Source organism: Artemia sp. Qi Xiang Cuo, chromosome 19 (genome assembly GCF_049724085.1).
Source record: "Artemia sp. Qi Xiang Cuo chromosome 19, ASM4972408v1, whole genome shotgun sequence".
In the NCBI taxonomy this organism is placed as follows: Eukaryota; Metazoa; Arthropoda; class Branchiopoda; order Anostraca; family Artemiidae; genus Artemia; species Artemia sp. Qi Xiang Cuo.
In genome coordinates this window covers 11,072,042-11,084,145 of record NC_142812.1, presented here as the reverse complement: position 1 = coordinate 11,084,145, position 12,104 = coordinate 11,072,042, and the positions used below count along the sequence as shown (strand labels likewise).

General features: G+C 34.9%; 1 protein-coding gene across 1 annotated transcript; it reads left to right on the top strand.

Moving 5' to 3' along the window:
* Nucleotides 1–360: 360 nt before the first annotated feature.
* On the top strand, nt 361–10,822 carry LOC148940491 (uncharacterized). Its single transcript, XM_089105308.1, has 3 exons — nt 361–774; nt 7,277–7,444; nt 10,430–10,822. The coding sequence occupies exons 1-3, from the start codon at nt 361–363 to the stop codon at nt 10,820–10,822; spliced, it is 975 nt and encodes a 324-aa protein (XP_088961434.1).
* Nucleotides 10,823–12,104: the final 1,282 nt, after the last annotated feature.

Sequence of the window (12,104 nt, the reverse complement as noted above, 5' to 3'; positions counted from 1 at the left end):
AATCTCAGAACAAAAAATATAAAAAGAAGGCAGCATCAGTCCGCCAGGGGGGGCAAGAGCCCCCCCCTGCCCCCCATATGGGCGCCCATGGTCCTAACTAAGGCACCCATGGAAGCAGATGAGTTGCCTTCAGTATACATTTGCTTTTATGGTATTAAATGGCTCATTTTTCACTGGCATTTATGGCTCATACTTGACTTGGGAAAATTGGCTCCAATTGGCTCGAACCTTTGTGTAATCATAGCTTTTTCCGTATTTTGTACATTTTGTAATAGAAGGCGTTGAGCTCAAAAGCCGTAACCATGGATACAAGATTCAATAATCAGAAGCCAGAAAGATTAGAATAAAATACATAATTAAATGAACGAGAGAATTAAAGGAAGTAGAAATAGTTATGTAATGACACAATTAGAACAAATATCGTCGGTCAGAATATCTTTACGTCATTTAGAAATCTATGATACAGTACTAAACCTTAAAGAAGAGTTACAGAAAAAGAAAGAATCAAGCCAATATAAACTCAATGAATTAAGAAATGAACTTGAATTACTTACTTTGAAAAGACAGAGTTTCTTAAAGTATATAAGTGAAGTTGACGAAACAAATCGCTCAAATCAGTTGAAAGCAATAGAAGCTAGAGAGCGGAAAGAAAAAGAAACAGTTGCTTTAGAGCAATCAATAAAGGAATATGAAGGAGTAAACGAGAAGCTATTGAATGGATACGGAACGCTAAACAGACTAAAGAGACAAGAAAGTGAACTTATTCGATACAAGGTAAGTTGGAGGCTGAATTGGTAGAGAGTAAGATCATAAATGATAGAAAACAATGGATGCTAGAGGGTAATACGAAAATGTAATGGTCTACTTTTAGAACAGTCTATGGAAAAAGGCGACAATTTTGACAAATAAATTTCAAAGGAAAATGGTATGTTAAAGAAGTAAAGAAACAAAAAGTGAATTTATTAGATGCAAGGTATAGTAGAGGCAAAATATATGGGGGCAAGTGGCTAAAAGTTAGAAAGCAATATAGCCCAAGGAAGGAAAGGAAAAAGTAATAATAGTGTAGTTAAGAATAATCGATGGAAGGATGTGAAGAAGTAAATGAATATTTTCTAAAAGGATGTTGTACTCTAGCAAAGCTAAGGAAACAAAGACTTGAACTCAATAGAATAATTTAGAAAGCAATAGAGACTAAGACGTGAAAGGAAAGAGCAATAATAGCAACAGTGTAGTTCAGGATAATCGATGGAAGGATGTAAAGAAGTAAACGAATACTTTCTAAAACGAAATTGTACTCTAGCAAAACTAAGGAAACAAAGACATGAACTCATTAGAATAATTTAAAAAGCAATAGAGACTAAGAAGTGAAAGGAAAGAGTAATAATAGTGTAGTTTAGAATAATCGATGGGAGGATGTGAAGAAGTAAACGAACATTTTCTAAAAGGATATTGTACCATCAAACAGGGATACTTTGAACCTTGTGGGTTACTTTGAACAAAACAGTAGCTCTCTTATGGCATCAACTGGCCAAACATATAATCTCTGTATATCATCCACAAGGTGTCATTCAAACTGGAATAAAATCAAGTTTGATCTCCGCCATTTTTCTTCTTCAGTTTGCCACGTACATCGTCGTTGTCTATTGCTGATGAGTAAGTAATATTGTTCCCATTTGTGAATAGTTTGTAAAGAGTGACATTAATATTTTTGGAGGTGTGCGAGGAAGTTGTAATTTGGTTACCTAGTAGAAACAGATAGAACGTTTAAGACCAGCCTATTATCGATGTGCTGTTTGTGATGGTTCGAGCAGAGAAGAGCTGTTCAAAGTTCCCTCCAAGTTTAGGGAAAAAAATGGGGTTACTTGGAAGGAATGGTGGTGCATGTTTAAATGTGGAATTTTTGGGCCCCTTTAGACTTGGGGTACCTGGAATTTAGTGGCATATTTAGGTGAGGGGCTAGCCCCCCCCCCGAAATTCCTCAAGAATTTTTTTTTAGCTTAATCACTCCTTACAGTAGTCGCCTTAATTTTTTGCTGTAGACTTTGATAAGTTAGCAGCGTTAGTAATGTTTCTAAGGGATTCCCCTCTCAAATAAATGGAAAATTTTGGGATTCAACATGCCTGTTGGCACTCTGAATAACAAGCTGAAGAATCGGTATACAAAGAAAGTTGGGCATCCCGTCTGCCTTGATAAAGAAGACGAAGAAGTTCTTGTGAAAAATATTATAATTGCTGCAGAATGGGGATTTCCTTTCGACAAATCAGATATGCAATGAATAGTTGCATTATACCTTGACAACATTCGATAAACGGTAAACGCTTTCAAAAACAACATTCCAGGTCATGAATGAGTTGACTCCTTCTTGAGGCACCACAAAGACCCACTAGCAGTACCAATGTGCCAAAACTGTTCAAGAAAGAAAGGAAAAGTGACTCACCAAGACCTTACCAACTACTTTGATACTCTTGAATCAAGAACAACGATGTTCCAAAATCGATATTTTAAACTTTGATAAAACAAATCTAAGTGATGATCCAGGCTGAAAAAGTGTATATTCAAAAGGGGTGTTAAATACCCAGAGCGGATTATGAACCAGACTAAAACTGCAGTCTCGATTTTGGTCTGTGGTTCAGCTACTGGAGAACTATTGGCTCCTTACGTTTGTTATAAAGCAACAGGTTGGTACTCCAGTTGGAGAAGTGGGGGACCTCGTGGTACTCGATATAACGTTAGCAAGTCCGATTGGTTTGAAGGCTATGTGTTCAAAGTTCGGTTCGTATCTTAGTTGCTTCCGCACTTTAAAGCTCTGCCTGGAAGAAAAGTTTTAATAGGCGATCAGCTAAGCTTTCACTTCAGTGACAAGGTTATCTAGGCCTGCAAAGAAGAAGATATTGCTTTTTTTTGTTTAACAGCGTATTGCACCCATTTCTTGCAACCCCTTGATTTAGCATTCTTTGGGCCGACTAAACGAAACTGGAGAAGAACCCTCGAAGAATACAAGATGCAAAACCCTGCCGAAAATTCAGTCCGAAAGGATGTGTTTCTGAAGCTATTAAAGCTCCTCTGGGATGAGCTGGCAAAGGACGACAATGTCAACCTTCAAAATGGGTTCACAGCATGTTTTGACAGAAATCGTTGCGTCGAAAAGATTCCCGATAGCCGATCAAATGACTAAATCCGTGAGGCAGTTGGTGATTCTGTCACAACTTTCTTTGAAAAAAGGCGATTTGTCACTGATGGTACTGTGTCGCGTAAGCGAACAAAGCTTAACAAGGCTCCCGGAAAATCACTAGCTGAATCAAGCGACAGAGAAGAGCGACGAGCGACGAGTAAAGTGAAATCTGGCAAAGCTAAAATGAAGCCGAATAAAGGAAAGGGAGCTGGAAAAAAGTTACGAGAACTCCTGAATCTAGACTGCTCATCTGACGACGCATCAGACAACTTTCCGGAAAAACTATGTGACGATTCCAGTGAACTTAGTTGAGATGAAGTCCAGAACAGTGAACATGAGGGTGGTGACAACTCTACTTGTAAGAAGGACTAAGGTCCCCCAATTAAACTGTCTGACTTCTATACTGTGTTCTATGAAAAAGATTTCTACCTTGGGTGAGCAGAAGACTTTCCAGATGAGGGGATGGTGAAGTTCAAATTTATGGAGCGTTTGAGCAATGCTGACTTCAGTTACTACTGGCCCAAGAAAGATGACGTCGGTGTTGTTGGAGAAAGATATGTTTTCGCTGGACCACTCGTTCGAAAAGGAAATGGCCCCTTCTAAATTGCAGGGCACCGTGAAGTTACAAAGTCATACAAAAAACTTTCAAAGAACACAAGTTCTAGCCTCCGGTTTTCCGGGATTTTTCTGCAAGTTCTGTTTTTGACATGATCTTAGTCTAATTTTCTGTGTTTTTTCTTAATTTTGTTCAATATAAGTAACCTTTTCTACATTGAATCTTAGAGAAAAAAAAGTCTGTAAATAAGTGGTTGTTCAAATTTACCCAAAGCAAGGCCAAATTTGAACAAATTAGGAAATTACATGAACAGTACATAAAATAAAATAAACTTGTTCGAAGTTGGACGAAGTGTGGGTAACTTTGAAAACCATAAAAAAAAAAAATTATGGCCATGTGGCAAAGGATAGAAAAAATCCGCAACGTCCGCCCTCTTCAGCGGTCAGAAATACATATGGAAATGTTTTCTAGGTTGTTATGTTACCATTTACAAAATTTATTGCGAAATAAAGGAGAAAAAAAGGTACTTTTAATTCAAAGTAACCCCGTTTGACGGTACTCTAGCAAAACTAAAGAAACAAAGAAGTGAACTCATTAGAATAATTTAGAAAGCAATAACGACTAAGAAGTGAAAGGAAAGAGTAATAATAGTGTAGTTCAGAATAATCGATGGAAGGATGTGAAGAAGTAAACGAATATTTTCTAAAAGGATATTTTACTCTAGCAAAACTAAGGAAACAAAGACGTGAACTCAATAGAATAATTTAGAAAACAATAGAGACTAAGAAGTGTTAGGAAAGAGTAATAGTATAGTTTTGAACAATCAAAACAAGCTTTCGAAGGGAAATGGTGCGCTAGCAGAACCAAGAAAGCAGGGAAGTTAACTCTTGGGAACAATATAGAAGGCAATAGAGGCTAAAAACTGATGGAAAAAAGCAATAATATAGTTTAGAACAATGAATGAAAGAATATAAGAAGTAAACACAAAAACTTAGGAAGGGATATGGTACGCTGAAAGTACTTAAAAAAAGAGACATTTAATTTATTAGATGTAGTAGAAGCAAGAGGATTTACTGCCACCAGGAGGGGGGGGAGGGGCCTCACAGGAAAAAGAGGGTATAAAAAAAGGAAAAATATCTTCATTTAAGTCTTGATTAAAACAAACCTCCTGGTAGTATTTTCACCTCTGGTAAATTTTCTGGTTGCGCTCGTGTAAAAAAGGTAAAGAATACACCATTCAAATTTAGAGTCCCTACCGGCGGTGCTGATCTCCGTTTCATGGCTCTTCAGCCAGGAGGGGTAATAGGAGGCTGGGGGCCAGCCATCCTGTGCTTGTGTACACCTTTCCTATTTACCTTTCCCAGATTTCTCAAGATACCCATTTAGAGTCACGCCACTGGCCCCCGTTCCAAAGTAAATAGCTAGCGACACCAGGACTCGAACCCCCGTCCTCAAGGGCAAAGGGTTGCAAATTTCGCGCAGTAACCACTCGATTAGATAGAAAACAAGGGTTTAAAAGATAGAATTATTAGAATCTAAGGAGCGAAAGAAAGATGAATTGTATCTTGAAAAAATCCGTGGAGTACGAGTAATTATGCGCAAATATTTTGCGAAGGAGCAAAATAAAAGCGAAAGTAGTTTCAGAATATCTAATTAGTGCAAGTAAGCTAAAATTTTAAAAATGTAGAAAGGAAGAAGCTAAAAGACGAAAACAAGCAAGGGACATAACGTGATTTTTAGGGATATGCAACACTACATAAATTAAGGACAAGAAATTGTTTGATACAAGGTAAAATAGAAGGTAAATTGATAGAAAGCAAGAATCTAAATATAGAAGTAATAAAGGCTGAAAAGCGGAAGTAAAAGCGAATAGTAGCTTAGAATAATCAACGGAAAAATCCAATCACTTGGGAATATTTCATTAGATTTAAGGTGCTTTTGCTTGTAAATTTACAACGGATTACACTTATTAATGACAACTTTGCACGGATTTCGACATTTCATTTGGATTGATTGTTTGGTTATACTGTTTTATCCTAGGTAATTAGACAGATGAGCAAGGTCAAGACCTTGTTCAGCTCCTTGTTTATCTCAATTGCTAAAGCAGGAAAACAGTTATTTTCTCTTTATTTCGTTCCTTTTTTTCTAACAAATTAATTATCTCTAATACATTATAGAAAACAATACGAGAAAGCAAACACAAACTTTCGTAGATATATGAAACACGAAACGAGAAAACTTAACTAATTGATATAAGATAAGCTAGAAGTTAAAGGAATAGAGAGCGAGAAGGTAAAAGAAGAAAATAAATAAGATATTTAACGTTATTGATTCGGATATGAAACATGATTTTTTTTTTTTTTTTTTTTTTTTCGGATTCGGATATGAAACATGATTAAAAAAAGAAATTAACAAGAAAGTAAACAAGACTACCAGATTAGGGGGGAGAGTAAAGGGGAAGCAATTACTCCTCTCCCTAAATAAAATATAGGGTAAAATATAGGGTAGATATAAGGTAAAATATAGTGGAAATAGTAGAAAGTAAAAGGTTAATATATAGAATGTAATAGAGTCCGAGGAATACGATACACTGAGAGTGAAACCAAATAGCTGTTTCGGAAAATTCAATTCAAGAATACGAGAAAGGAAATACAAGCTTTTTTAAGGATTAGTAGGGGTGTCGTTTGGGGGTGGCAAGGGGGGGGGCAGTTGCCCCCCAATAATGTGACGAAAATTTTCTTTATACATCCCACTCCCTTTGACTATCTGGATATGAACCCCTCTTGACCCCCCCCCCCCTCCCAATAAAAATGCTGGAGATTCACCCTTGGGGATTAGAAAACACTAGACAAACCTAGGAAAGAAGAAAACTTAACTCATTTGATATACTATAAGGTAGAAGGTAAATAAATAGAAAACAAGAGGCTAAAACATGAAAACAAGGAGGGGATATAATGGGATCGGTATGGATATGAAAAAAATATACTCAGGAAATAGGAAAGGGAACAGGAGAATTAGTTTTGGGTAGTGGTGGAAGGGAGCAATTACTCCCCTCCCTAGATTATGAGATATACATCTTGTGCATTCACTAACAATGTGAAAAAAACGTGAGGTAAGATTAGACAGATAGAGGGTAAATAGATAGAGTGTAAGAGGTTAAAATATAGAATGTAAAATGTTCTGAGGAATACGATATACTAAAGTACAAAGGAAACGACAACATGAAGTCATTAGATACAAACAATCTACAGGTTAAATAAAAAGAGACCAAGAGGTTAAATGATAGAAAGGAAAATGAAATAGAGAACAAGAGGCAAAAACGAAAAAGGAGAGTGAAGAGGCTGTTCTAGAACATTGAATTAAAGAATACGAGGAAACAAGCACAAAGTTTCTGTAGGGATATGAAACGCTAAAAAAATGTGTAGAACAAATCTAAAATTCACATTCTCAGATTAGAACCTACAACAAGTTCTCCTCCCCCCCTCTAAAAATGTAAGACGAAGAAGCAAAAAATTATCCTTTAAAATAAAATTTTACTTTTTTGTAGAAATGTCTTGAGGTAGCCGATGATGTAATCGAAGAGTTGACAGGAATTGAAGAGCTCATCCGACGGTATCGAACGTTGCAAAATACGTCTCAAAAATTTGCATCAACAATAGAAGGACAAAAGGGTAAAATTATCAAGATGATTGATGATATAAGGAGAATCTCACTGGTAATGGCCATTTTTAATTCTTCATCATTTTGCAAAATGTTATTACCATGCCAAATATGTCATATCCGACATTCCTACACTTCTGAGATAATTTACAAAAACCTTCTCCAAAGCTGTTCTCCAAGGGAGGATCAGGAAATCGATATATATCAGGAAGACCCAAGTGTGACTGAACATATACTGTCCAGCTGATTCTCTCTTTGACAACAGCTTAGCAAATATTTTTGGTACAAACCTCAGAAGTGAGAAGATGTAGGATACGATCTCTAGGCATGGCAGAGACAGTTTTGCCAGATTGCCTGAAGTTTCCGCAAGTTCAGGTGGATTTTGTTAGGGGGAGGGGGCAACTTAAAAAGTGCAATGATCAGTGAATAGTGGTAATTGGATACGGAAAAACCGGTTATTTATGCCTGGTTATTTATTATATACTGACTGTCATCGTTTTATTAGAGGTTTTGTGGCTTTTTACCTTTTCCGATAACTTACTGCTTTTGCTATATAATATGATATCTATTCAAATAATAAATCTATGAGAAATCGCGTAATAGAGCAGTTTTTCTTACATTTTGGTATTTATTCAGATAATAAATCTGTGAGACATTCTGATAGTACGTTCTCTCACAATGTAAAAACAATAGTAAAAAGCGGTAGGAATGTGTAAGGGTAATGAAAAATTGTGCAAAAGTAGAGTATTCAATCTCTAACGATGTAATATTGGAAATAATGAACTTCATTTTCGATTTCCCTTGAACCTTGTCCTCGGGACATCCTTTCATCCCATTCGGGGACGAACCCATTCGAGAAAGAGCGGGTATATAACGGTAAAACAAACGGCCAACAATTAAGGTTTTCCTGGTAAACCCAATATTTTTCGTTGAGACCATTTGAGTTGAAACCTGAAGGACTATTTGGTTACTTTCATAACTAAAGGGTCTGATATTCTTACCCATCTGAGGTAATTTCTGGAAGACATTTTGTAAGCTTTTCTCCAAGGGAGTATCAGCAGGGCAACTTATATAAGGAAGATCAAAGTGTAATTGAACACAAACTGCCCAACTGATTCTCCCTTTTAGAACAGCTTAGCAAATCGTTTTTGGAAATTATCTTAGACGCATGAGAATATCTAATAAGACTTTCAAATTTGACAGCGACAAAAAAGGTGTAAGCCTTTTTAAGTTTTTTCTAGAGAGCTGCAAAGATAATAATTTGAAGTGATTCATGAGAGCTATTTTTTTAAGACTCTAACTAGAAAATGTCTATAAGTGATCCTACTGTCTTGCTTCATTTTCATACAAGGCAAAGATAAGCGTAATACATTTATAATGACAATCTTATCGATATGCTACCTATTACGTAGAATTTCCCTTTTTTTAGTATTTTCTTAGAAGTAGCAAAGCTCAAGATGTATATATATATATATATATTTATATATATACATGACTGTATGCAGTCATACAACTAGTAATTGGGCAGCGATATTGTTTATATCCTAAAACAACGAGTGGGGTCGAAAATCGATATGCAACCTATCACTAGAACAAAATTTTTTAGGACTTTTCAGAAATGCTCTAAAGTTTTTGCAATTTTCTTCGATGCCGGTAGATACATAATTGATAATATATGCCTTTGTACAATTAATAATTCGACAGCAATATTGTTTATATACAAATTATTGGCAGCAAGAAAAGAGTTTTATGGCCACTCATATAACTGGAAGAAATCTTTTTCAAATTTACTGTATTGAAACAACTATTAAAAACATTCTTGAAGGGAATAATCGTTGCCGACGACATTGTTTAGAGATTATCAAACTTGACATCTTTCTGCTTACTGAGAGAGAATCTCAAATTTTTATTTAGTTTAGGAGAGCAGTGTGTTCTCAAAATTTTAAATAGGTGTACTGTGGTTCATGCTAGGTTTATTTAAAGTTTAATCATGTTTTTACCGTTCAGTACGTGATACGTCTCATGGAAAATAAAATTGAGTCTGTAGTCTTTGAGCTTAAAGTATGGAAAATTTGTTGTTCAAATCATAGCAAATTTTCCTTACTTTTCTGAAAATACATGTAATAGACCTGTTAAACAAATTTTTTGTTTTTCTTCTTCAAGATGAGACTGAAAAACCTTATGCGTAATAGTTTGTAATTTATGTGCCAAGATTAAGCATCAACAATGAAGGAACTGTATTTGAAAATTTTCAAGACATAGAGAGATTTATCATAAATAGAAAAGGCTTATTAGGTCGAGTCATCATCAAATTATTCTTAGAGACACAAAAGGTTTTTAAGGGACATAGGGGACAAGAAAACGATTGAATGGATTAAAAAAGCAGTAACAAAACATTTTTTTTGTTACTGTAACAAAAATCACCTGTTACTGTACTGTAACTGTACTGTTACTGTACTGTACTGTTACTGTACTGTAACTGTACTGTAACTGTACTGTTACTGTAACAAAAAGCAGTAACAAAAATCACCAACGATGATTAAAAACAAATATTTTGTAAAGCTAAAATAAATAAAAAAATTTATTTCGTTTCCTTAAATAAGTTGCTAAAATAAAACATTCCCCCTTGATTCAACTTAGATTTATTCATACCAGAAAACCGTGATTTTCTGAGATTATGTTCAGTGTTTTGCCATCATTAATTTTCAGGAAATTACCATATTTTTTTCAGTGTTGCCACAATGAACCGTGAAAACAAATGAGCAAACATAATTAGTCAAATCTGACTACGTTTTTCGTTCTTAAAATTAATAAACTAAAAATCAGGGTATTTAAAAAAAAACTACACCAGATTAAATCTAAATATTGTTAAGCAATTCCTTAAGATTCTGTTGGTTGTTTTGAAATTATTAAGCTTCGAGGGCAGGATAAAAAAATCTTCAATTTGACCAAGACCTAGGTTCCAATTGTATATGCAGAAAGTATAATTTATGTAATTACTGATGTGTAGTATTGTTGATTTAGTTGACATCTCTTTTAGGTCAGAAATATGAGACGCAAGATGCTGATGAACGACTTGACAATTTTAAAAGAAAAATTGAATCGTATGGAAGAAGAAGAAGAACTAGAAAACATTTTGCTTGAATTTGAAAAAAGGTCAAAACAGGAGTCACAACTTCAGAATATAAACTTGGATATAGCTATAGAAAACCTATACTATTTCATCAACAAAACTGATTGCTTAAGGAAACTTGTTGAAAAGAACTTAATAAAGAAGATAAAAGAATTTGAAAAAAAGAATGATACTATTCCTGATAAACTTCAACTGGATGTAATTAAGTCATCATTGAGTGGTTTATTGGAAGTTGTTGGTGACCTGGAATATTCCGAAGCGAGTTCAGCTTATAGAAGACCAGTTGTTGGAAGTCCATAATTTCAATGGTTTGTGTTTGCTGAAAATTCACAGAATATGAACTTACCCGAGACTTAACTTCTCTCTGCAGCTAAGGTGGGGAGAGGGTTCTAAAATATCTGGATTGAACACTTTGAACATGGAGCTGGCAGTGACGAGCAAGCACTTCTTACCCTTGAGTAGTGAGTGTCTAAACTTGAGGATAAGTTGGAATCTGAGCTCAAAGCCAGAGGGCATTTGTGGTGACTTGAGAGCGGATTCATAAACCTATTAATTTGCACCGAGAATAATTTCTGCAGCAGACTTCTGCCTAGTTTCAATCCGACAACTGGGACATTCTGTATTCTTCACTTAATGGCTCCAGATCAGATATACGTACTCAAGTAATGGCCGCAAATAATACAGATATGGGTTATATTTACAAGAATTCTGTAAACTAAAGTTTTTCTTCGGATTTATTCTGTTATTCTGAAACCACCACATACAAAGTTTGTTTGTTATCTTTGTCACGCAAGTTGACACAAAGCTCCAGAATAGTATTTGTCCTTTCCTTCCTCCATGAAGGATTTCTTGAGGGTAGAAACTAACCTTGCTGACGCCGGTCTGAACTAATATCATGGAGCAGTTTATTAGTCGAACAGAGCACCTAATTCAGTTGATATATTGACAAGGATCCCATCGACTCTTTTGTCGATTTGTACACTGAGGAAGGATCACATTGTTATCCCTAAAGTAGCATGCTATCTTTTCATCGTAGAATCAATGCTCATTTGCCAATGCATTTATTAAAATGAATTAAATGATAAATGAATTAAATGCATTTATTAAAATGAAAAAATTAAAATGAATTTACTGAAAAAATTCTTTTAAATGTTTTGACTTTTATAACTTTAGGAAATAAAAAAATTAATTAATATTTTAAGAAGTAAATATCAGCATATGTATATTAAACTGACAATGCACATTTTTTGTGTAAATTCATTTGAATTTTTTTGCAGTAAAGTATAAATTTCATTCTGGCTTTTAGGGTTTAGAACCCTACTCAGATTAGTTTCTGCTCGTTTTGAGTTTGACTTATTTTAATTTCTGTTTGTTTTGGGTTTCATTTATGAATTAATACTAATTTGTGGTAGTTGTATGCTTGGTAGATTATTTGATTCTATTTTTGTTCATTTCTGGTTTAATGGAGTTCTTTACTTCTTTTTGAAAAATTGTTTTGTGCAAAAAGTTTTTTCGATAAATTTCTTTTCGTTTTATATTGACATAGTCTTTTTCAGGGAGACAGACTGAGCCTCTTCTAAAG

What these genes read in the sequence shown, in the direction of transcription:
- LOC148940491 (XM_089105308.1), top strand. Translation starts at nt 361, where the DNA reads ATGAACGAGAGAATTAAAGGAAGTAGAAATAGTTATGTAATGACACAA. An exon ending in GTGAACTTATTCGATACAAG is followed by an intron (nt 775 to 7,276) that starts GTAAGTTGGAGG and finishes ACTTTTTTGTAG; the next exon opens with AAATGTCTTGAGGTAGCCGA. An exon ending in ATATAAGGAGAATCTCACTG is followed by an intron (nt 7,445 to 10,429) that starts GTAATGGCCATT and finishes CATCTCTTTTAG; the next exon opens with GTCAGAAATATGAGACGCAA.